This window comes from Balaenoptera borealis (genome assembly GCF_965194805.1).
Source record: "Balaenoptera borealis genome assembly, chromosome: 13".
Lineage (NCBI taxonomy): Eukaryota > Metazoa > Chordata > Mammalia > Artiodactyla > Balaenopteridae > Balaenoptera > Balaenoptera borealis.
The window spans coordinates 38,987,659-39,014,531 of NC_138870.1; the positions used below are offsets into that span (position 1 = coordinate 38,987,659).

At 35.3% G+C, this 26,873-nt stretch overlaps 1 protein-coding gene across 9 annotated transcripts in view; it reads right to left on the reverse strand.

The window, feature by feature from the left end:
* Positions 1-4,520: 4,520 nt before the first annotated feature.
* The window catches only part of SCAF11 (SR-related CTD associated factor 11), a 70,739-nt gene continuing 48,386 nt past the window's right edge, over positions 4,521-26,873 (reverse strand). For 4 of the 9 annotated variants that reach the window (XM_082349343.1, XM_082349347.1, XM_082349342.1 and 1 more), the window contains 9 exons: positions 15,073-15,131; positions 14,712-14,821; positions 13,630-13,731; positions 11,756-11,862; positions 8,404-11,106; positions 7,309-7,655; positions 6,071-6,289; positions 5,593-5,712; positions 4,521-5,308 (listed from right to left, as the gene is read on the reverse strand). In XM_082349343.1, coding sequence (XP_082205469.1) covers positions 5,162-5,308; positions 5,593-5,712; positions 6,071-6,289; positions 7,309-7,655; positions 8,404-11,106; positions 11,756-11,862; positions 13,630-13,731; positions 14,712-14,821; positions 15,073-15,131 — 3,914 coding nt within the window. In that variant the 3' untranslated portion in view covers positions 4,521-5,161. The remainder of the gene's footprint in view (positions 5,309-5,592; positions 5,713-6,070; positions 6,290-7,308; positions 7,656-8,403; positions 11,107-11,755; positions 11,863-13,629; positions 13,732-14,711; positions 14,822-15,072; positions 15,132-26,873) is intronic. The other 5 variants (XM_082349346.1, XM_082349344.1, XM_082349349.1 and 2 more) reach the window with 5 other exon arrangements.

The window sequence follows — 26,873 nt, forward strand, 5'->3', positions numbered from 1 at the left end:
TAAATATAGAAAGCACACTTTCAAGTGTTGCACACAACTTCACTCTCCTGCACATTTCTTACAGAAGCATATTTTATGTGATGCATAATTATTCTTTCAGTGGGGAATTACTTTTTCTCCCCAAATTCATGGATTTCTTTTTCCCACTGAGACTAGATTGAAAGAAGGGAAGGGATGAAGAATGGTAGATTTGTCTACCAAAAATCTAAACAATGGCTTTGAGTTAATTGCTGGCCTCTGGATTTTTTTTACAAATTTTTTTACTGTGAAATATAACACCACATATAACAAAGTGCATAAAGAGTAGAGTTTATTATGTAACAACTGCCCAGGTCAAGAAGTAGACCTTGGTAGTCCCCCTCCTTCCCAGGCCTTTGTCCCATCTCAGTCACAACCTCCTCCCTCCCCCATATCAGTGACCACTATCCTGATTTTAAAGGCAATCAATCACTCCCTTTAAAGGTTTTTTGGTTTTATCAATCAATCACCCTTCCTCGCACCTTATTCCCCCAAGCAAAGTCAGTTCTGTGCTCCCACTATACTTTTTTATTTCAGCCATTACTCCCACATGTGATATGTTGGTTTACATCTGTGAGCTCAACTTAACACCCCAAGTCAAGCAGACGTCGGCGTCTACCGATCCTAGGTCTGAATCCTGGCTCTATCACTAAGTAGCTGTGTAACTAGGTAACTCAGTTAAAGCTTTATGCATCTCAATTTTCTCATCAGTAGAACAAAGATAATTACTAGAATTAGTTTTATAGATAAAATAAGGTAAATATGTCTGACAGAATGCCTATCACATAGTACAAGCTTAATATGCTATTATTGTACCATTCTTTTAGAAAACTGTGGTATGATTAAACCCGGTAATATGTGAAGAATCCAAGAATTCCGGACACATAGTAGGTGTGCACTGTTTGATAAAATGAATGTTAAGACCCTAAAAACAAGAGCAATCTTACATGCTGTCACAATATCAAAGTTGGAACTAAGTAAACTATAAGCTCAGACACTGTGGAGGGACTATAAATTAGGACACTTTTCACAGAGCCAACTTGACAACATCTATCCAAATGAAAAATGTGTATATCCTGAAATTCAATGTAACCTTGTACACAAAAAGATTCGCAGAGGTAAGTCACGCAGGGTGTTAGTTAAAACATTGTTTCTAGTAACCAAAACTTGTACATAACTTAAAATGTCCATCAACAGAGGAACACTATATAGCCCCTATAAAATAGAACATGGACATGACTATATCTTCAAGTTATCAAGGGGACTAGAAATGCACAAGTTTACAGGATATAATTCATGTGCTGGGGAAAAAGATCTGTGAAAACTATTTTCCGGGAGCCTTAAAAAGCATCTTATAAATGCATTGAAGAGTTTGGGAAAAATAACTTTCTGATGGTTCTCTTTGCAGAGACAAATCAGCTTAGGAAAACAATGGAGTTTTAAACTAAATATATTGTTTTAAACTGAATTTTAAAAATTACACTTCAAGGGCTTCCCTGGTGGCGCAGTGGTTGAGAACCTGCCTGCCGATGCAGGGGATGCGGGTTCGGGCCCTGGTCTGGGAGGATCCCACATGCCGCGGAGCAACTGGGCCCGTGAGCCACAGCTACTGAGCCTGCGCGTCTGGAGCCTGTGCTCCGCAACAAGAGAGGCCGCGATAGTGAGAGGCCCGCGCACCGCGATGAAGAGTGGCCCCGCTTGCCACAACTGGAGAAAGCCCTCGCACAGAAACGAAGACCCAACACAGCCAAGAATGAATAAATAAATAAATAATAATTTAAAAAAAAAATTACACTTCAAGTGTAAATGTATGTATATAATTACATCTTAAAAAATTTTAGGGGGAAATAAAAACTGATCAAGATATTCTACTTACAGGAATCAATTCCCAGAAAATAATCTGAAATGGGTACAATTTATGTATAAAGATGTTTACATCAGTCATTTATATTAGTACAATTTATATTTTGCTAATTTTATTATTTATATTAGTAAAAATAGCTTAATATCCAATAGTGGAGGATTGTTTTAAGTAATGGTATATCCGTGTAATAGAATTCTATTACAGCTATTAAAAGTCGTCATGCTGCAGAATAATTATTAAAATGGGAACTTCTCAATACATTAAGTGAAAAAGATGTTACAACATAGTTACGTGCAGTTTGATCTGTTAATAGTTGTTACCTTTAAGTGGTAGGATTACAGGCTATTTTTCTCCTTTTGTTTTTAGGTTTCTTCCCTCTTTTACAGATTTTTAAATTTACTAAATAAGCTTTTCTAATTTCCTACAATGATATGTAATTAGGAAAAAATGCTATTAAAATACATGCTTATAGCTAACTCCACTTGCTTTACAACTTGGACATTTACGTTAACTATGATGCTAAGCCTAACTACTTTGGTACAAATCCAAGAAATACTGCAACACATGTTTGGAAAGAGTTTATGTGGTGAAAGTCACCATTTCCCAGGAATCTTAATAATAAAATGTTAAAGACACTACTTTGTTTATCAAAAGAATTTATTAGAAAATATTACATACTACATATCTGTTTAATAAGAGTATTGTTTCAGTAGACAGCACTCCATCCTCATACTACAAACAATGTCTCATGGACCATGGAGCAAGCACTGTGCTTGTGAAGCTACATCTTTTGGATGGAACATTCAAGCAGTACACACTGTGGCCATTTAAAGGAAAATAATGGAAAAAATGTAATTACCAGAGGAGAAAAATAAAAAATTTTGGAATGTTAAAATAACAACTAATTTTAGTCTCAAAATTCTAGGCGTCACTATAGCCTAAAACATCAGTCAATGTGACTAGAAAGTTAAAGAGACCAAGGTTTCAAAGGTTAATACTGAATCTTCATAAATAACAAGAGGAATCTGTAACCTCACAAAATGTTTTTGATTAAGTTTGTGCACATGCAAAATTAATGTAAATTTCTGATAAAAGAATGGGAAATGTTAAAAAGCAATGTATTTTTTTTAACATAAAGCATGCACTTTCTAATACATTCTTAAATATTTCAAAGTTGATTCTAGTCCAGTAATATTCTTCATTAGCTATTTCAATTGCAGGCCAACCAGTACCCCAACCAGATACAGAGTACACTCTTGTTATTCAAGAAAGGTGGAATTAATTCTTGGCACTGCTACCAAAGATGCAAGACTTTTAACTCTTGACCACACCACCTATTTTTTCTTCAAAACTTTTAAACATGTTTGCACAAGCTAAACGGTATAAAGCAAATTTTAAACTGTCATCCAACTCCCAAATGTCACTGAAAGAAAATGTCGGAAAAGTATGTTGTGTGATTAATCAATTTAGGCAATTTGCTACAAAATTTTCTACATGTGAACCAGCTTTAACCCAAAATAGATTAAAAATTCACACAATTGTTTCTAGAGTTCAAAACTGAAACAAATGAGGTGTGCATTGATATTTAAAACACTGTCTTAATATTTTATTCAAGAAATATACTTCCAAAACTCTTTCCCCATCATAATCTAAACACAAACCTTAATTAAAAATATATATAAATCAGTAGAATACCATATTACAAATGCCCAGAAATGCAGAATAAAGATCAGAAACTGCTTGGAAATATTTCTACCACTTTTGGGATTATACTCATAATCTAATAAAGATTATGAACTAGCACAATCATTACTGGGGCCAATATTTCAAAATTCGCCTATCAAAGCTAGCACCAGGAAAGTATTATACACATAAAATTGAGAAACAGATAATCTTTACTTCAGAAAAGCACAGTCCTAAAGAGTATTGCTTTCACTATTTAGCTAGTACAAGGGTCAGTCTGTCTCACTGAGGCACAGATCCATCTTTGTGCCATTAACATCTTATCTGAAGTGCTTTCCAGTTATTTGGTATCTATTGAAAACTGTTACTGGAATGAAACAGTTTATCATGGAAATAATCCATTTTTTCTTCCAAGATGCCAAATAAAATAATAAGGCTAGAACATTTTAAACTTACCTTTAATAAAAATAGTACTAAAAAAAAACCAATCTCTAGTCCCTGAAAGCCTAACCAAGACTCCATTACTTAATTCCTCTCCTTTTTCCAAAACACCGGTTTTAATGTCTAGAATTTCGCAACATGATTAATGGCCGCCATATGGTCACCAAATTAACACTTTATTCACTGTAAAGCATTTGGAGATTTCTCAAATGTGAAAAGAATTTCATTAGTGATTAGTCAGATGAGCAACAACCGGAAAGCCAGTGAAGCAAGCAAGTGTCATGATTCTACCGTAGCCACAGGGAAGGGAGGGTCACTACTTAAAAGCAATTCTCCAATTGGCACAAACAATTTACCATCTCTGATAAGTAGAAGATATTATGGAAGAACATAATTTTTACAAAGTCAACACAGGTCTTCTAAATTCAACAGAGCTTATTAGACTGCCGAAGTTGTAAATCTAGCAAATCAAATTGCTTCATCTCAACTGGGGGAAAAAAAGGCACGAAAGAAAAACAAGCAGCATAACCTTTATTTGGTGATACAATAGGTGAACAGTGTTCTAAAGTTTTGAACACTGAATTTTACTCGTGTGATAATTTGTTTTCTATCTAAGCAATTTACTCAGATGTGTGCTTTAAAAATACACAGTAGGAACCCTGCAATTGGTATGTTATTAGAAATATTTTTCATGGTAATACATTATTTATCTTTGTATAATTAGAGAGAAAAATCATAAAGATCATACTTTATTTTTAGCCTGACAGAATAAATGTATTATATATATCTCTTCCAAAACCAGTGCACTCAGAAGTTCATTTATGCACTCCATTGCTCAAATCAAAAAGCTGTACATCTTCCAGTATCCACAATGTAACACAGTCCTAGTAAAAATGCACATTCCTTTAACCCCTTTACTTTCCCTTGAATTTGTTTTTATTTTGGGGGGGAGGGGGGTAGAAGGGAGGAAAAGATATAGAAGTTGCGGTGCAGAACTATATTTATTTAGAGCAAAACATTATATCCTACATTAAAAAAAATAATTTTATCAAAACCAAATTTCAATCACAGTTATGTATGATTTTCCATTAAAGGTACATGTTGAAATTGCACTTTGCAGGTATCTTGATAGTGTCCTTTATAGTGCTCCCCACTTCAGCCTATGTTTTTATCAGTAGACACAGGTTCTTCCAGAGTTTTCTTTTGGCTTCCCTTCCGTGAATATTTGTATTTGTCTACATAGGCTTTAACCAGATTTGCCACTTTAGTAGAATTTACTTCTCCACTCTTACTATGACAAACCTATAAAAAAAAGAAGGGGGAATATTTTTTTCATACCTTAAACAGATTAAAGGAAAATGGAAAGCTTTATGAAAAACAAATATGCCAAAGAGATAACCAGACATTTTTTAATGTTTCATTATCTCCTGTCGGGTACATGTTTAGTTATCTCAAAAGGTAAAAAAACAGACAAGAATGATAGAAGCTACCTCTTACTATTTTAATTAATTTAATTAAGCATTCCTTTATTAAAACAGGCATGTTCAGAATAATATGTACATAACTCCACTAAAGCTATAACTTACTTTATCTACCGCTTTCCGCACAATCTCTTTATATTCTTCCTTGGTGATATCTTTATTTTGATAAAATGGCTTAATGGCCAATTTTACCTCCTGTGCTGCTTTTTCTTGAATTTGCAATTTCTGATGAGAGGAAAATATATAATTATTTGCCCAATCACATACTTTCAAAAAAAATTCTTTAAAAATATAAAATTGAAAACACTGTACATTTACATTATTGCAAGGAACTATTCAAATATTAGTGTTATAAATACAAAAGTTATTTACTAACACATACCAAACATTTCTAAAAATAAATATGAAATACTACCAGTAATTCAATTGGCACCAACATATTTAGACAGAACCCTTTAAATAATGTTGGAATTTAAGGCTATCAACAATAAATTCCCTTCACCACTTATACAACAGAAAGCTGTTATTTTTTCATCTTTATCATATACAGAATTATGTAGGTTGCTCTCAACTTTGAACTTGCCTTGTCTGTCTTCGAGCTATCTGCGCTGGCTTCCACTGTAACACTTACTTTGCTTTCTGCCAATTTTACAGCAGCATTAGAAGCTCTGCTGTGACTTGATGACGAAGTATTACCAGAACTTGGTCCCTGAACTGTTCCCATATTTCCTGGGGCTGCTGTCGGAGCAGGCAAGACTGGTGTACTCATGTTATTACTTACATGAGAAGCACTAGGAATACCCTGTTTTAAAGAGTTATCATCAGTTAATGAATTACTTGTACTCAATAAAAGTCTTTTAGTCACCTATTAGAAATAACATCAAAAAAAAATCAAAGCAATCCAATACTTAAATACTTAAGGGAAATGCATATTTCAGGTCATTTATATCTAAAGGACTGAAGAAAAATGAGTAACATTCTTAAACAGAGCCCCATTTAAATATTTCATGATGACTTTAAAAAAATATATATGTATTGTAATGTTCTGACAGCAATACTAAAACCAACAAGAAGCAGAGCAGCATTAATAACAGTATCTTTCCTACAAGGCTCTTTAGAGTAGGTGCCCCCCCTTCAAAGATGGAGGAAAGTGAGACAGTGAAGTCAAATGACTTGCAGTGAGTTGACAGCAGAAAAAGATACAAGATCCCAAATTCCCACTCCCCTTGCTCTTCCAACTCTTGCTGTCAGGATTCTAGAATTTCTGAGATGTAGACATGAAACTATGATCAACACAATGTTTACAGATTATTATTGAAATTTTTCTATATTTAAGAAGTGCCTCAGAGGCACTTTTTTCAGCATGGTAAATTCATGAAAATGAAACACAGACAGTAATGGACGATGAACAGCTTTATCTGGTGTTTGAACAAAACAGTACACGGTTTATCACAGCACCCAATCACAACAAGTTCCCACCCCCTAAAAGTCCAATAAATCAGGGAAAGTGTCCACCACTTGATTCTAGTTTGGCTCATAATTTGGTCTTTTTAATCTAACCAAAAAACCTGTTTGGGTATCAGCAACAGCCTATATGCAGCTCAGATCTGACACTATGCATTCCATTCATTTGCTCATTTGGGAGTGGGAGGTTTGGGGAAGGACAGTGAAAAAGGGGTTATGAAGGTTTACCATAAACCTAACCAAATAAGTCACTGTGTATGGATATCCAGCCAGGAAGCCCTTTCTTGAACATCTGTCCCTAATAGCTAAATGTTTACAATGGCTATGTTGATTAAACTTGAGTTGCTGAAAACATACCTGCAATTGCTTTCCATCTGGCTGTGAAGCAATGTAGCTGACTTGCTGGGATGGAGGGGGAGGGGGTGGTGGTGGTGGTAGTCCCTGAGATACACTGGTAGGAGCAGCTACCTGCATGAGAGGCACTCCTGTGTGCAGATGCAAGGGCAGCTGAGGATGAATGTTAAATGGACTGCGCTGGAGATTCATCAGAGGAGCGTGAACACCCACTGGATATGGGAAGATATTCATAGGCTGGTGTTGTGCATTCATTTGTTGCTGCATTACATTCATTTGTGGTTGCATCATATTTATAGGTAGCTGAGAACCATCACCTTGTTGGTTTGTTTGGTCTTTTAGGTTAGAATCTATCAAAAGAAAAAAGGCTTATGAAAAAAAATCATGTTACAAATTTCTTTAGCCAGAGAACAAAGAACCACTGGTTACAATTAAATAGCAATTAACAGAACACCTAAACCAATACCCAATTATTCAGTTTAATCCTGTCATTCCTAAATAATGTGGGCTGATTTTCTAACTGAAAGAAAACATTCAACTAAAATTATTTTAAAGCATAACTTCACACAATAACATTGGTCAGCACTCACAAAGAATCAGTAGCTCAAGAAACTTCCTAGTTAAATAATCACATAAAATTTAATTAGATTACTAAATTAGAAGGTTAATCACTTTTTAAAAATCTGCAACAGAGTTTTTCTTGCAATGTTCCCAAGAGAACCAAGAAAAGGTAAACCTTTTTTAGCAGAGTGACTTATTTATAGGAAAACAATGATCAAAAAAATTCAAGTGCACACATCTGATATAAATGAAACAGAATTTAAATCCTGCATAGTACTATCTCAAATTCTTCTACTGTAGCAAATTATACTTAAAATATTTATGTCTTTGGCAAGGTTTGGGGCAGGCATGGGGTGAAAAAAGAAAATAAATATTGAAGTGTACATCTATTATACAATACAAAGTGACTTGTAAATAACTGGGATTCATTTTAACATAAAACTATAAATAGGGATTATTTCAATTCATATAAATAAGGTATTAAATTTTTAATCTCTTTCTTCAAATGAAAGTGTTGATAAATAAACATAATGTTACCCTGTTCAGTTGTTTCCTCCTCTTGTCTCATCCATCCAGACTGTGGACCTGAAGAATTCCTCCCTCGTCGTGAATAATAGTTTTGTACATCTGCTGGCAGAGTCTTTCTCACAGCCCAACTTGATGCAGATGTCCACCCCGACCTATCTGCCGGTGTATCAAATGAGAACTCTTGCTCACTTTTCCGTTTATAGGGTTGCTGTTCCACAAACTTGAAAGTCTCATTCCCTGAACTATTTGAATTCCCTGAGAGGGGTTTTCGGTTTTGCCACCTATTTTCATTTTGATCTGTGTAGGCAAAACCACCTCTGTAAGCGCCTCTGCCACGGTTACCTCTACCACGGTTAGACATCCAACCTGAACCAAAGTTTTTATTCCAAGAATTCCCTGAATTTTCATTTCTATTTTCTTCCCAATGAGAATCTTTTAACTTTTCTGGATTTCTGGTCCTCGGATCAGGCCCAGAATTTATTTTTTCTGTTACCCAACTGGGGCAGTCATTTCTATGTTTGTCAGCAGAATTTGAATCATCAGCATCTGGACTGATGTCATTTTTTTCTCTTCTTGTATTTTCATTCTGTTTCTCTGAGTCATTCTTTCTGTATCGATCATTTCCTCGTGGACATCTCCAACCATCATTTGCCCATCTTTCCTTCCATCGAGGAGAATAACTGACTCTGTCATTTCTACCAAATGATGAACTCTTACTTTTTGTTCTAGATCTTGATGGTGACCTAGAACGAGATCTGGACCGAGACCACCGTCTGGTTCTCCTTTCTCTATCTCGATCTCTCTTTGGCCCATCTCTATCACTTTCTCTTTCTCTGCTCCGGGACCTGGATTTTTCTCTTGGGGAGGAATCTTTCAGTCTTGACTGAGATCTTCTGTTCTCTCTAGAAGTGTCTCTTTTTGGGGAGAGTGATTCAGATCTTTTGCCTTCCCTAGTGCTATCTCTTTTTGGAGATCGAGACTGAGATTTCCTCCTTTCTCGTGGGTCCTTTTTTGGGGACTGAGAACGAGATTTTCTCCGTCCTCTTGCAGATTCTTTCTTGGGAGATGGTGATCGAGACTTCCTGCTTTCTTTTCCAGTTTCTCTTTTGGGAGATGGAGACTGAGACCGCTTCTTTTCTCGTGCAGTGTCTTTGTTGGGAGACCAAGTTGTAGATGGAGAATGAAATCTAGATCTTCGAGTACGAGGCTTTTTGGCTTTATCTATCGTATCTATTGGGATTTCAGATGGTTGAGATACAGTTTCAACCTTTTCATTTGAAGGACCAGAAGATGACATATTCTTTTGGGAACTGTGCTCCACAAAATTTTCATTCAATTGTTTAGCATCAGCATTTACAGATGGTTCGAGTTCAGATTCATTCTGGTCACTGCAAAATGAATCACATTCCATAGGTATCATTTCATTATTGTCCTCACTAAAATGCTTCTGAATCAGTGCAACATGTGTTTTAGGCAATTCTTTAGATCTGGGATGTTCAACCAGAGATTCAGTCTTTTCTTCGAAAGATTTGTCCAATTTGGTGTTAAGATTTTTTTTTAATAAATTGTTTTCAGAGTCTTGAATACTATTGAAATTTTCATTCCCTGAAGTATCACATGTTGCAATTATTTCTGCATCTTCATTTTCAACATGCCCAAGCAAATGAACCTCTGAGCTCTCAATAGATTTTTTGTCCACTGTTTGTATAATTCCACCCTCAGAAGATTCTAATTTGGGGCTGTCAATAAGATGTTCTGTTTTTACTGTAGAATCTTTATGGTCAATAATTTTTACTATAGGACTCTCCATAACTTTTCCTTCATTAACCGCTGACTCTACGTTCTCAGGGATCTCACCTAGGCTTGATATAGGTTGGTGTACTTCAATTTCAGATCCTGAACATGTAAGAAAATCATTTGGAAGATGATCTGTACATCCATCTGCTTTTACTTCTGATTCTGAAGGTAAAGCTATTTGGTCCTGATTTTCCAATGGGTCACCTCCTTTTTCAGAAGTATTCTTAGAAATCTCACTTTCCAGACATAAAATATTAGCCTCTATACCTGTATTCTCAACTTTTTGAATTTCCTCCTCCTCTCCAACTAGCACAGGAGGATCTTGGGTACCAGACTCAGAATATAAAGATTCTACTCTTTCCTCTGTATCATGGGTCTCACTATGTTCCTCACTTTCTTCTACTGGCTCACTGCAACTTCTCAAGCCATTAGCAGACTCATTTTCTACATTTATCTGCACAGTGTTACTACTTTCTACATCTGATTGATGTTCTTTCTCTAACACAGGTGGTATGTCAGATTCTACTATTTCTTCATCTACTGAATCACTGGAAGATGATTTTTCAGGGGGAGGTAAAGAGCTCCGAAGTTTCTTTTTCAGTAAAGGTAGTTTTCTTCCTCTTCTTACAGACTTCCGTTTTGGAGCCTGCCTTGTTTGCTTTTCTGACTCACCTGAAGAGGAAACACTTACAGATGGATTATTACTATCTGGGGCATCACACCCAGAATTATTTGATACTGGTGACCTCTGAGACTGACTGACTGGTTCAGCTCTCGTGTTACGTGTAGATCTCCTTGTAGGAGTTGTTGCTGCTGGTTTTCGTCTTGATCCTCTGGTGCTTGAGGTACCAGAAGTTTGCTTCTTCTCTTCTCCTTCTTGAGTATGTGCTAATGCATATCCTTTGCAAGAAGTACCTAATAATACATGTTTTTTAAAAAAGTAAAAAGTAAGTGTATGTTTCAAAAATGATAATAGTTTGGCTTAAGCTTATTTTAGCATAAAATAGACATCTATAACAGAGTGAAACAAAATATACTTGTGAATCAAATTATAAATAAATGCATAGCTACTAACACCTGAGTAATACCAATTTTTTAATGCTACTGAAATGAGTTATCCCAAGATTTGAATCCATGTGGGCAATTTTATAGGGAAAAAAACAAAAGAAAATATGTTTCGTCTGATAACTGCCATTTGCTTAATGAATCACTAGGCAAAAGCAAGAGACAACAGCTATCCACAAATAGTAAAGACTCAAATTATTTGTTCATAATTAATAGGAGATATTACTTTAAAGATCATGGTTTGAACACTGAAGCCCTAAAGAGAAAGGAGACTTCTAATCAGTTCCTCAAAGACATGAAGTTGTAATTTCTTAAAAGGGATTTTCTAGTTGGGACAATTTTAAAGTCAAGTCACTGTACAAATATTTATAGAAATATCTAGGACTTACTATCTATACCTTATTTACACTTTTTCTAAGTCATCAACACTCATACTTTTTATGAGACTGAAAGAGGCTAATAACTTTTTTTAAACTAGAAAGAATTTCAAAAACTTTACCAAAATTTTCTAAAGATATGGTACTTGTTGGAAAAATAGTTCTTGGCAACACAGAGGAGATGAGAGGAAGGACTTCTGTTTCAATATTCCAGGGTATAAAACTAATTCTGAAAATTCAAAACAAAATAAAGACATTTTTGTTTAAATGGTTTAAAAATTAAACCAGCAATTTAAAGGTACTAATTTTCCAAATCAGGTTAGCAACATTAAAATACAGGGTGCTTAAATTATTTTTTGCCAAATAGCTAAAAATGTAAGCTCAAGGTTACTCATTGTTCAAAGATGGCTACCAACTGGCTGCAAAAAACAAAAACAAAACAAAAAACCTTTTAAAAGCATGTTTTTCGCTAAATTAATAGCAAAGGGAGATCAAAGGCAACTTAATACATAACAGTTGTTTCTTGTTTAAATAAATTAATGCAATACTTTGTCAAAAAATTTTTTAGCCTTTTTTCCCCACCACTCTAAAAAATAATAAATTTGGATAATAAAATGCAGATAAATAAAATACACAAATGAAACGCACAGATTTTAAGTGCACAGTGTGATGACTTTTGACCAATGTATATACCTGTATAACCTCCACACCAAACAAGAAATAGGACATTTCCACCATCCCATAAAGCTCCTTCATGCCCCTTGCACCAGCCCCCCCTCCACTTCCAAAGAGATAATTTAGTCGAGTTAATCAAATCAGGTTTTAAAGAAATTATCAAGGTCAAAGGGGAATCAGTCCATAAATTTAAAAAAAGTAACAAAAACTGAAAGTAAAACTACATCACTTGAATTTTGAATGTGATAACCATCATGGATGGTTATCACATTTTTTATTAGACTTCTTTATGTTTTTACAGCATATATCAAGGCCAAAAACATCAAAATAAATACATTTTTAAAAAGGAAAAAAACACCTGATTTCTATTGCTATGTTATATTCTAAAATTCCTCAATCTGAGGATGATGGCTCTTCAAGGTTCCCAGGGTCTCTATGGACCTGCTAAGACCCCAAAGTTTCTTCATTTATAACCAATCCACCCTCAGCTTCTTCCTACTCCGATTCATATTTTGTTCAGTCAGGTCTCCTAACAAAAGACTATCTCACCCAGTCTAAGGTGAGATTCTGGAGTAGGAGGAAAGAAGCTTGAAAAACAATGTGCAACTTGCACATGTACAAAAAAAACAGCTCTAAGAAAAGGTTTCATATTATACATATCTGGACTAATTTTACTTATGTTCCATTGTTATTCCTAGAGGGTGAAGGCCCTTTGCAGAACTGTATTACAGTGATATATAATAGTTACAGTATGTTACAGGAATGAATATAAAACTCTGGCAAGGAACTTGGTCTTTACATAGGAGCCTGATTTAAGTATACATCGTGTACCTACCGATGTGTTAATAGCTTCAGAATAAACTAAGAAAGAAAGGGCTAGATTATAGAAAGTCATGAATGCCAGGGCAAAGTAGGGACTTGATCAAGTAGTTATTTAGAATAACACTGTGGAGATGGGAAGTGTCATGATAAAATCAGTGCTTTAGCTAATAGCACACAGGGAAGATTGGAATGGAGGAAAAGACAGAAGAAGGATGGAAGACCTGAATGCTATTACTAATAATGAATCTTATCATTTGGGTGCTCTCCCTGTTAAAGTAATCAAATATCTACATTTATTAAACAAATAAATAAAATATTCTTTACTTTTCAAGGAGTTCTTTAAATAAGGGCTTTTCATTAGGCATCTGAAACACCAAAGTTGAATTAAACAAAACTTTCTTAGAAACATACCTATTGAATAAGATACCTCTATGCCTTATTAATGATATCTTATGCACATGTTAGCATGTAGGCACTTTAGTAAACAATTTTTTTTTACCTTCCAATTCCAGGTAACGTATCAGGAAACCATGACAATTCCAGTTCCTGTCTCTTCTGCCTAATCAATGCACTGATTTCATTGACTTCTATAAATTCTGTACTAAAAGATAAATTTTAGACCCTCATCAGAATTCCAAATATTTAAGTTCAGAATAACAACTGGGTTATACCATAAATAGCAGAAGTTTTTATACCTAGCATTATAAATCACATTTTTTAAAAAAAGAACCTTTTTCTATTTAAACACATTCAAAATGAACTCATTCCTAAACTAAAATTTTTATATTATAAATCTAAATTGTACTAATCTGATTCATAAAAATAACACTTGAATTTCTATCTTAAGTGACAGAATTAAAAAGTCAATTCAGACTAATATCCTTATTATTGAGAGAAAAGAGCAACACTACTTCTATCCCATGAACCAAAGTTGCAGCAAGCAGTTCCAGCCAAAATTCTAGGTGCAATAGTTTGCCATCTGAAACTAAGCATAAGACAAAAGAAGAAAATAAAGGAAGGCATGGTTATTTTTGTAACCAAAAATGGGTACACTTCAGTTTTTCAAAAGGCTACTCGGATGTAATTGTTTTCTTTGGTACCTTGCCAGCCTCTAAAATTAAATCACAATCTTAATCTGTTGGTTGTTCATTCAACCAACTCCATGTGATTTTAAAACCCCAACTTAATCTTCAAATTCCACAAATATCTACTCAGTATCTATAATGCCAGTTACTAAGGATTCAAAGATGACTGAGTCTACTCTGAAAGTGTTCTGCTTTATTAGTTACTTCCCTCATCATTTAACAACTAGCCTACTTCTCTATCACATAAAAACCTTGTGTAGAACAACTTAATTTATTATTAATGGAAAGGAAGACCACTAGCATAGGCAGTCACTGCATAACAGAGGGTCACAAAGTAACAGGTTTCCCTTTGTTTATTTGCCAAAAGAAACAAAAACATAAAACAAGGTGCTTTTATAATGTTTGTTGAGCCAAGTTTAAATTTCTACCAAAAGTTAACTATAATAATTAAAATATCAAATATAAAAAGCATAAATTACAAGCAAAAAATACTAACCGGTAAGCTGTACAGGTAAAAGAAGATTCTCCAGTGTGACTACTAGAAGAGAAGATACTGGAGAAAAAATTTCTGAAGCACTGATTTGTACATGGATTTGATCTTTGAGGCTAGAAAAGTAAAGAGAGGTTGGTGTTACAGCAAACAAAATCTTTCCATAATAGGTAGGTAATATTGGGTTAGCCAAAAGTTCATTTAGGTTTTTCTGTTAAATCTTAACTGAAAAACTCGAACGAACTTTTTGGCCCACCCAATAGTTATATTTAAATATTTTGATATACCTGAGGCACTAGAGTTATGTACCAAAACAATAATAAACTATTATTATCTAAGAAAAATATTTTTCTTTATTTCAACAAACCTTATTTGTCTTTATTACTGCATTTTCTTTTCCTCCCATTTCACTGTATTTAGAGTTTCCTGTACAAAGACACAAAAAGATCTTCCCTTAATTTTTATTTTAAAAGGTTTTAAACAAGTATTAATACTGGCATATTGACAAGAGAAGGTTGAAATGTGTAGAAAAGTTGTATTCAAAATAACAGTACTTGCATTTATATAATTTTTTAAAATGCTAATTTTATCTTGTTAAGCCACAGACAAAAGGAAAATATAAGAGGCCACAATACAGAAAACCAGTGAAGCATGTAAAATTGCTATGCTTGGACCATTAAGTATTAAAATTCTAGTCAATATTTTCTGGCACCATGTGCAAACTTAAACCATCTTATAATAAAAAGCATATAAAAGAAGTCAAATTATTTAATATAAATAATGAACTTAATATGTCCTTTCAAGTTATGACCTAAACAAGAGGTACTGTTAACTCACCTCAAGTAGAAGCTGACCAGGGGAACTGGGGCCATCAGCCCTTGTCAACCATAAATTACCATTTGGCCACAGTCACCAACTTCAATTAAGTACCCTCCCCCTTCCTCCTCAAACTTTATAGAATTAGGAAAAGTAGAAGTGTTGATTAAAACAGCTTTCTGCTATAGCAACGTTTTTGGTTGTTCTGCTATAGCAACGTTTTTGGTTGTACTGCTTACGACTTATTTTTTGGTTTTACCTGTCCCATCTGAAAATTTATTTCTATGGATACATACTTCCAGGTTAAGGAAGATAAAGGACAAATAGTTTCTGCTAACCACAAAAATTGTGTTAACATCTTTATAGATTACTGCTCTTGGTTTTTCTTTATCATCAAGCCTATGTTATTAGTCATCTCTGCCTATCAATACACTTGTCTGCAATAAACTGCTGCTGGTACTGCCACTGCTCTCTCCTCAGAACTCTGGGAAAAGTTTACAGTACAATCAACAACTGGTCTTTCAATCTCCAGCCAAGCTTGTCTCACAAAGGCCCTACTAACTTTGTTCAAAATAAATCAACCTGACTAACTGGGAGGCCTGTTTCCTGCCACTGCAAGATTGTAAGTATTTTGGGTTTCTTCTGTCAGTCCAGTTGGTAACAGCCTACTTTCTACTTAATAACATACTAATTTCCTTTTAAGTTACTGTACAACAGCTGTATGGTTTCATGCTATTATCCATCCTTCACACATGTCCCACCCAGAACTGTTGTAACAAATGAAATTTCATGCTGGGGAGAGGGGTGCTGGCTGAGTTCCAGGAACTTATTTTCCTACCCTTTAATGTATATTTAAAAGATGATACTGATTTTTTCAAGTGGTTAAAGAAGCCAGGAATAAAAATGTGATAGGTACCCAGACACATTCTTAGAAATAACAATTTCCTTCAACTAGACCGAGAATTGCTGTGTTGTAGCTACACAGTATTTTTTATGCCCAAAGGATGCTAAGTTGTTCTCATTCAGGTTTCATTCACTCAATACTGAATAAGTACATACTGTTTACACAGCATTCCTTCACTTGGAAGCCTATGTCAAGAAGCCACCACAGATGAAATGCTCTCTGTGGGAAGAACTGTTAGTTTTCTGGCCAATGCTAAGTATGAAAATCTTATCCAAAAGCTATTTCACATATTTCTGGGTAATTCTCAGGTGATTATGAGCAGCTCCAATGGTGGATTTGTCTAAACTGTGGTTTCCTAGAGACCATTTCACAAGTTCATTCTACTAATCTATCCTTTGGGCAGCAGTGATACATCTTTTTATTTAATTTTTATCAAAGTAATGCATGTACATACTTTAAGAAGTCAAACAGCATTTCTAGACTTATTTAAAAAAAAAAAAAAACTACAGCAATCCCCACTCCTGATTTCAGCTCCACCAAAGCACTCATCAAATCCTTTAGCTGTTTCCTCTCATATTTACATCTTTATTTCTAAATAATATGCTTATACTACTCTACCTTGATTTTTTTGGTTTCAGATATTTTCCAATTTTTTTTTCTATAGAAGATAAAGACTTTTGCTCCTCTACCTTAATGTTCTTTTGATATATTAACATTTGACATAAGCAATATTACATAATTATAACTATATAGACATTCTCAGCTGAACCATGTACTGAATTATGATTACTTTTCTTGCACAACTTCTTGCTTCTCCTAGGGATAATGACTGCTTTGTTTTCTTTTTTCTTTAATATATTATCTATCATTAACTTGGCTAACTCTACAACAAAAGTATAAATCTCCTCTTAATACACTCAAATACATCAATTCATCCATCAAGTTTGCTCCCCACTCTCCTGGAAATACTCTTCTTTTGTCTTGCTCCAATCTGAACTGATTAACTCTCTAAAAGCTGCTGTTCAACCGTCATTCTGAGACTGTCCTCTATCATCGTCACGATCCCCTTTTTTCCTGGGTCGAAACTCATTTTCTTATTTTTTTTCTCCTTTCTCTGTTTCTTTTAGGAACTCATTTTCTGAATCTCACATTGTTCCTTTGTTTACTTTCTCATTAAGTGACACATACATATTCTCCAGTATAATTATGAGAGAGGATGTGTGAGAATGAATTTTTGAGCTCTTATGTATTTGAGAATGTCTTTATTTTGCCCTAACACTTGACTCATAGTTTGGTAGTGTACAGAATTTTCTAGGTTAGTAATTGTTTTCCCCAGAATTTTCAAGGCAGTGCTCCACTGCTCCATCTATTGTTGTTGACAACATTCTTTTACACATTGTCTATTTTCTCTCTCTACAAGCTCTTCAAATATTGTATATGCAGAGTTCTAGGATTTTATAAAGCACTTAAGTGTAGTTCTTTCCTCATTTACTAGGTATTAGGTTAATTATCTGGATACTCATACTCTACTATTCTGGGAAATTTTCTTTTGTTGTATTTTTCTTGATAAATTTCTCCCTTTTATTTTTCCTTTTTGGAATTTTAGTACTCAGTACTGAAACCTCATGAACTAATACCCTATCACCTCTTTGACTTTTGTCCCACTTTCTGAGGTTTCTAAGCTCACCTCCCACTTCTGTTCAATATTTTAAACTTCTACTATAATATTCTTAATTTCCAAAAGTTTTCTTTGTTTAGTCTTTTTTTTTTTAAGATTTTTAGAAATTTCATGTTACATCTGAAACATTTATATTAACATATTTCCATACAAATAACCCAATGAAAGTTTAGTATTAGTTGTTTTTTTTTTATACTGCAGGTTCTTGTTAGTCATCAATTTTATACACATCTGTGTATACATGTCAATCCCAATCGTCCAATTCAGCACACCACCATCCCCACCCCATCGCAGTTTTCCCCCCTTGATGTCCATATGTCTGTCCTCTACATCTGTGTCTCAACTTCTGCCCTGCAAACCAGATCATCTGTACCATTTTTCTGGGTTCCAGATACATGCGTTAATATACGATATTTGTTTTTCTCTTTCTGACTTACTTCACTCTGGATGACAGTCTCTAGATCTATCCAAGTCTCAGCAAATGACTCAATTTCGTTCCTTTTTATGGCTGACTAATATTCCATTGTATATATGTACCACAACTTCTTTAACCACTCGTCTGTCGATGGGCATTTAGGTTGCTTCCATGACCTGGCTATTGTAAATAGTGCTGCAATGAACATTGGGGTGCATGTGTCTTTTTGAATTATGGTTTTCTCTGGGTATATGCCCAGTAGTGGGATTGCTGGATCATATGGTAAATCTATTTTTAGTTTTTTAAGGAACCTCCATACTGTTCTCCATAGTGGCTGTATCAATTTACATTCCCACCAACAGTGCAAGAGGGTTCCCTTTTCTCCACACCCTCTCCAGCATTTGTTGTTTGTAGATTTTCTGATGATGCCCATTCTAACTGGTGTGAGGTGATACCTCATTGTAGTTTTGATTTGCATTTCTCTAATAATTAGTGATGTTGAGCATCTTTTCATGTGTTTCTTGGCCATCTGTATGTCTTCCTTGGAGAACTGTCCATTTAGGTCTACTGCCCATTTTTGGATTGGGTTGTTTGTTTCTTTAATATTGAGCTGAATGAGCTGTTTATATATTTTGGAGATTAATCCTTTGTCTGTTGATTCATTTGCAAATATTTTCTCCCATTCTGAGGGTTGTCTTTTCGTCTTGTTTATGGTTTCCTTTGCTGTGCAAAAGCTTTGAAGTTTCATTAGGTCCCATTTGTTTGTTTTTCTTTTTATTTCCATTACTCTAGGAGGTAGATCAATAAAGATCTTGCTGTGATTGATGTCAAAGAGTGTTCTTCCTATATTTTCCACTAAGAGTTTTATAGTGTCCGGTCTTACATTTAGGTCTCAAATCCATTTTGAGTTTATTTTTGTGTATGGTGTTAGGGAGTGTTCTAATTTCATTGTTTTACATGTAGCTGTCCAGTTTTCCCAGCACCACTTATTGAAGAGACTGTCGTTTCCCCATTGTATATCTTTGCCTCCTTTGTCATAGATTAGTTGACAATAGGTGCATGGGTTTACCTCTGGGCTTTCTATCTTGTTCCATTATGTATGTTTCTGTTTTTGTGCCAGTACCATATTGTCTTGTCTACTGTAGCTTTGTAGTATAGTCTGAAGTCAGGGAGTCTGATTCCTCCACCTCCATTTTTTTGCCTCAAGACTGCTTTGGCTATTCGGGGTCTTTTGTGTCTCCATACAAATTTTAAGATGATTTGTTTTAGCTCCGTAAAAAATGCCACTGGTAATTTGATAGGGATTGCATTGTATCTGTAGATTGCTTTGGGTAGTATAGTCATTTTCACAATGTTGATTCTTCCAATCCAAGAACCTGGTATATCTCTCCATCTGTTGGTATCATCTTTAAGTTCTTTCATCAGTTTCTTATAGTTTTCTGCATACAGGTCTTTTGTCTCCCTAGGTAGGTTTATTCCTAGGTATTTTATTCTTTTTGTTGCAATGGTAAATCGGAGTGTTTCCATAATTTCTCTTTCAGATTTTTCATCATTAGTGTATAGGAATGCAAGAGATTTCTGTGCATTAATTTTGTATCCTGCAACTTTACCATATTCATTAATTAGCTCTAGCAGTTTTCTGGTGGCACTTTTAGGATTCTCTATGTATAGTATCATGTCATCCGCAAACAGTGACAGTTTTACTTCTTCTTTTCCAATTTGTACTCCTTTTATTTCTTTTTCTTCTCTGATTGCCGTGGCTAGGACTTCCAGAGCTATGTTGAATAATAGTGGTGAGAGTGGACATCCTTGTCTTGTTGCTGATCTTAGAGGAAATGCTTTCAGTTTTTCACCGTTGAGAATGATGTTTGCTGTGGGTTTGTTGTATATGGCCTTTATCATGTTGAGGAAAGTTCCCTCTATGCCCACTTTCTGGAGAGTTTTTATCATAAATGGGTGTTGAATTTTGTCAAAAGTTTTTCTGCATCTATCGAGATGATCACATGGTTTTTATTCTTCAATTTGTTAATATGGTGTATCACATTGATTGATTTGCGTATATTGAAGAATGCTTGCATCCCTGGAATAAATCCCACTTGATCGTGGTGTATGATCCTTTTAATGTGTTGTTGGGTTCTGTTTGCTAGTATTTTGTTGAGGATTTTTGCATCTATATTCATCAGCTACACTGGTCTGTAATTTTCTTTTTTTGTAGTATCTTTTTTTGGTTTTGGTATCAGGGTGATGGTGGCCTCATAAAATGAGTTGGGGAGTGTTCCTTCCTCTACAATTTTTTGGAAGAGTTTGAGAAGGATGGGTTTTAGCTCTTCTTTAAATGTTTGAGAGAATTCACCTGTGAAGCCATCTGGTCTTGGACTGTTTGTTGGAAGATTTTTAATCACAGTTTCAATTTCATTGCTTGTGATTTGTCTGTTTATATTTTCTATTTCTTCCTGGTTCAGTCTTGGAAGGTTATACATTTCTAAGAATTTGTCCATTTCTTCCAGGTTGTCCATTTTATTGGCATAGAGTTGCTTGTAGTAGTCTATTAGGATGCTTTGTATTTCTGCAGTGTCTGTTGTAACTTTTTTCATTTTTAATTTTATTGATTTGAGTCCTCTCCCTCTTTTTTTTGATGAGTCTGGCTAAAGGTTTATCATTTTGCCTATCTTCTCAAATAACCAGCTTTTAGTTTTATTGATCTTTGCTATTGTTGTCTTTGTTTCTATTTCATTCATTTCTGCTCTGATCTTTTTTTTTTTTTTTTTAATTATTTTTTAACTTTTTTTTTTTAGAAATTCACGTTCTTTTTAATTAATTAATTAATTAATTTATGACTGTGTTGGGTCTTCGTTTCTGCGCGAGGGCTTTCTCTAGTTGTGGCAAGCGGGGGCCACTCTTCATCGCGGTGCGCGGGCCTCTCACCATCGCGGCCTCTCTTGTTGTGGAGCACAGGCTCCAGACGCGCAGGCTCAGTAATTGTGGCTCACGGGCCCAGTCGCTCCGTGGCATGTGGGATCTTCCCAGACCAGGGCTCGAACCCATGTCCCCTGCATTGGCAGGCAGATTCTCAACCACTGCGCCACCAGGGAAGCCCTCTGCTCTGATCTTTATGGTTTCTTTCCTTCTACTAACTTTGGGTTTTGTTTGTTCTTCTTTCTCTAGTTCCTTTAGGTGTAAGGTTAGATTGTTTACTTGAGATTTTGCTTGTTTCTTGAGGCAGGCTTGTATAGCTATAAACTTCCCTCTTAGAACTGCTTTTGCTGCATCCCATAGGTTTTGGATCGTCATGTGTTCATTGTCATTTGTCTCTAGGTATTTTTTGATTTCCTCTTTGATTTCTTCAGTGATCTCTTGGTTATTTAGTAACGTATTGTTTAGCCTCCATGTGTTTGTGTTTTTTACGTTTTTTTCCCTGTAATTTATTTCTAATCTCATAGTGTTGTGGTCAGAAAAGATGCTTGATATGATTTCGATTTTCTTAAATTTACTGAGGCTTGATTTGTGACCCAAGATGTGATCCTGGAGAATGTTCCGTGCGCACTTGAGAAGAAAGTGTAATCTGCTGTTTTTGGATGGAATGTCCTATAAATATCAATTAAATCTATCTGGTCTATTGTGTCATTTAAAGCTTCTGTTTCCTTATTTTCATTTTGAATGATCTGTCCATTGGTGTAAGTGAGGTGTTAAAGTCCCCCACTATTACTGTGTTACTGTCGATTTCCTCTTTTATAGCTGTTAGCAGTTGCCTTATGTATTGAGGTGCTCCTATGTTGGATGCATATATATTTATAATTATTATATCTTCTTCTTGGATTGATCCCTTGATCATTATGTATTGTCCTTCCTTTTCTCTTGTAACATTCTTTATTTTAAAGTCTGTTTTATCTGATATGAGTATAGCTACTCCAGCTTTCTTTTGATTTCCATTTGCATGGAATAACTTTTTCCATCCCCTCACTTTCAGTCTGTATGTGTCCCTAGGTCTAAAGTGGGTCACTTGTAGACAGCATGTATATGGGTCTTGTTTTTGTTTCCATTCAGCAAGCCTGTGTCTTTTGGTTGGAGCATTTAATCCATTCACGTTTAAGGTAATTATCGATATGTATGTTCCTATGACCATTTTCTTAATTGTTTTGGGTTTGTTTTTGTAGGTCCTTTTCTTCTCTTGTGTTTCCCACTTAGAGAAGTTCCTTTAGCATTTGTTGTAGAGCTGGTTTGGTGGTGCTGAATTCTCTTAGCTTTTGCTTGTCTGTAAAGCTTTTGATTTCTCCATCAAATCTGAATGAGATCCTTGCCGGGTAGAGTAATCTTGGTTTTAGGTTCTTCCCTTTCATCACTTTAAGTATATCATGCCACTCCCTTCTGGCTTGTAGAGTTTCTGCTGAGAAATCAGCCGTTAACCTTATGGGAGTTCCCTTGTATGTTACTTGTCGTTTTCCCCTTGCTGCTTTCAATAATTTTTCTTTGTCTTTAATTTTTGCCAATTTGATTACTATGCGTCTTGGCGTGTTTCTCCTTGGATTTATCCTGTATGGGACTCGCTGTGCTTCCTGGACTTCGTTGGCTATTTCCTTTCCCATGTTAGGGAAGTTTTCGACTATAATCTCTTCAAATATTTTCTCTGGTCCTTTCTCTCTCTCTTCTCCTTCTGGGACCCCTATAATGCGAATCTTGTTGCGTTTAATGTTGTCCCAGACGTCTCTTAGGCTGTCTTCATTTCTTTTCATTCTTTTTTCTTTAGTGTGTTCCGCAGCAGTGAATTCCACCATTCTGTCTTCCAGGTCACTTATCTGTTCTTCTGCCTCAGTTATTCTGCTATTGATTCCTTCCAGTGTAGTTTTCATTTCAGTTATTGTATTGTTCATCTCTGTTTGTCTGTTCTATAATTCTTCTAGGTCTTTGTTAAACATTTCTTGCATCTTCTCAATCTTTGCCTCCATTCTTATTCTGAGGTCCTGGATCATCTTCACTATCATTATTCTGAATTCTATTTCTGGAAGGTTGCCTATCTCCACTTCATTTAGTTGTTTTTCTGGGGTTTTATCTTGTTCCTTCATCTGGTATGTAGCCCTCTGCCTTTTCATCTTGTCTATCTTTCTGTAACTGTGGTTTTTGTTCCACAGGCTGCAGGATTATAGTTTTTCTTGCTTCTGCTGTCCGCCCTATGGTGGTTGAGGCTATCTAAGAGGCTTGATGGGAGGCTCTGGTGGTGGGTAGAGCTCTTGAGACTTTTTGTTACAATCCTAGCACTGCTTTGAAAGTTTCCTTGCCTTCTGTTAAGAAAAAAATACTCTAGGCACATCTTATTTATTTACTATCTCAAACCTGGAAACAGTCATTTATTTCAAGGAGGCCTGGTTCTTTTATTAGGAAATGTTATTTGGAGAACACAATCTCTGCATCAGAGTTGGGTCACAGTGATTCCTTATCACTTAGAAATTTTATTTCGGAATTACTGAAAGAGCTGTTTTTGACCTTGTAGTCGGCTGAAGGTGTCACCCCTGAGACCCCCTACCCCAAAATTCATGTCCACTTGGAACCTCAGATTATGACATTTAGAAATACGGTCATGGCATATGCAATTAAAAGTAAGATTGACATGAGATCATACTGGATTAGAGTAGGGACTAAATCCAATGAGTGTGTCCTTATCAGAGACAAACAATGATACAGAGGGAGACACAATAGTAGAGACCATATGAAGACAGAAGCAGAGATTCCAGTGATGCAGCTACAAGCCAAAGAATGCCAAGGATTGCCAGGAGCCACCAGAAATTAGGGAAAAGGCAAGGAAAGAATCTTCCCTAGACCCTATGGAGGGAGCATGGGTCTGCCAACAGCTTGACTTCAGACTTCTAACCTCTAGAAGAGTGAGGAAATAAGTTTCTGTTGTTTTAAGCCACCAAGTTGTAATGAATTTTTTACAGCAGCCCTAGGAAACTAATATAGACCTAGGTACAGTTTTTAATTGACTAATAAAAGTGAATATATAGGCATAATAAATTGGTTAAGGCATTCATAAAACTTCTTTACATGCAAAATCCAACTTTTTCTAATTACTTTTCAACCCAAGTTTGTTGATGACCATTTTTCACACGATATCATCCTCTATGCTATCAAGAACAGTGGTGATTTGTAGAGAATACAGTCAATAAATTATGTAATATCTTTGTATGGTGACAGATGGTAAATGGATTTATCATGGTGATCATTTTGAAATGTATAGAAATATCAAATCATTATGTGTGTACCAGGAACTAACACAGTGTTGTAGGTCAATTATACTTCAAAAACAAACAAACAAACTCATAGAAAAAGAGTTCAGACTTGTGGTTACCAGAGATGAAGGGTGAGAAGAGGGGGAATTGATGAAGGTAGTCAAAAGGTGCAGACTTCCAGTTATAGGATAAATATGTACTAGGGATGTAACATACAACATGATAAATATAATTAACACCACTGTATGTTATACATCAAAGTTGTTAAGAGAGTAAATCCTAAGAGTTCTCATTACAACGAAACAAATTTTTTTCTATTTCTTTAATGTATCTATATGAGATGATGTTCACTAAACTTACTGTGATAATCATTTCATGATGTATGTAACTCAAAACATTATGCTGTATATCTTAAACTTACACAGTGCTGTATATATCAATTATTATCTCAACAAAACTGGAAGAAAAAAAAAGAACAGTGGTGATTCCTCAGGAAATCCATACAAGAACTAAATCATTGGTGTTGGCCTCTTATATTGGCCTTGCAATTAAGTATGTATTTAATAGAATTAGCCAACTTATGACTTTCTTGGGAATGTTGGTGCATGCGTCTGATGAATTTCCCCCAATTCTCTCTCAGTTAGAGGTCTAGGGGTTAAGAAAATTCCAGGATTATCTATGGATCTTCTCCCAAATTTCTGCTATCTATTCTCCAGATTTAATGACAGCACTTTGTATGTTCATACAGTCACAGGCAGTGACAACTATGCAGCTGCTTGGTCAACAGTGATCATACGGGACAAATGATAAGATAGAATCCCACTTCAGAGATGCTAGAATGGAGGGGAAAAAAAAAAGGGTTCTCAGAATTGATAAGTAAGGCATATACTAAATGAGTCATAAAGACAAAAAGAAACACAACCTGAGAAAAAAGAGACAGCTCTAGAATTTTTCTAACAGGTATTTAGCTTCCTATCTTTTTGGAATAACTTTTACCAAGTTTTCCTAAAATGGTTTCACCACATTGTAATCCAGTGAAAAAAAACCTTTAATGGTATCTTTTTGCATAACATTACTCCTTATGAGATAATATGCAGAAATTTTAGCTTTATTGCTCAACTCTCTATGACAGCCTCAACCTTCCTTTCCAGTCTTATTTCTGATCATGGTCTTTATTAACATTTTTGCCCAAACTCGAGAGTGGGGAAAGAAATGATAACTGGAAGAAACCATCAATTTGACTTAAGCACCAAACACTAATTCACATATCAACATGAACCAATTACCACTAAAACAATATAAAGATGAAAAAATCTTTTGCATATGACATGCAAACATCCATATTTTTTCAGCGTATCTCTACTTGGTTGTACAGTAAGCATCTTACATGTCCAAAAGAGAAATCTTTATTATACCATCCCAAACATTCTATTAGCCTTCCCCATCTCAGTAATCGGCAACTCCGTTCAGGCCAGGACCTTAGTCTCACCCTTGACTTCTTTACCTCACATCCAATTCATCAGCAAATCCTTTTAATTTCACCTCTGAAATACAACATTTACAGAATTGAGCCACTTCTCACCACTTCCACTAACATCTTCCTGGCCCAACCTACCATCATCTGTGGCCTGGAATAAAGCCACCAAACTAGTCTCTCAGTCCTCCTATGAGGACCTTGCCCTCCTATGAACTATTCTCTCCTTAACAGCCAGAGATCCTTTAATAATATGTTAGTCCATACTATCCCTGAAAATGCCTGCCATTTAGGAGGCCCTAAATGACCTCCCAGCCAACGGCTTAACTCTTCCTCCTCCATCTACGTAACTCAATTGTTCTAGTCATACTGACCTCCGTGCTATTCTCTGAACATACCATGATTGCTCCTGTCTCAAGGCTTTTGCACTTGCTCTTCCCTCTCCTGCAACACTCTAGATACATTTATGGCTTGATCCCTTACTTATTCTAGATTGCTGTTCAAATATAATCTAATCCAAGAGGCTTTCCCTGATGCCTTATATAATCACCTCCAGAATGTCATCATCATCCTTTGTCCCTTTACCCTACTTTATTCTTCTCTGAAGCACGTATAACACCTGTCATATTATACATTTATCTCTTTATTGTCCACAAAAGA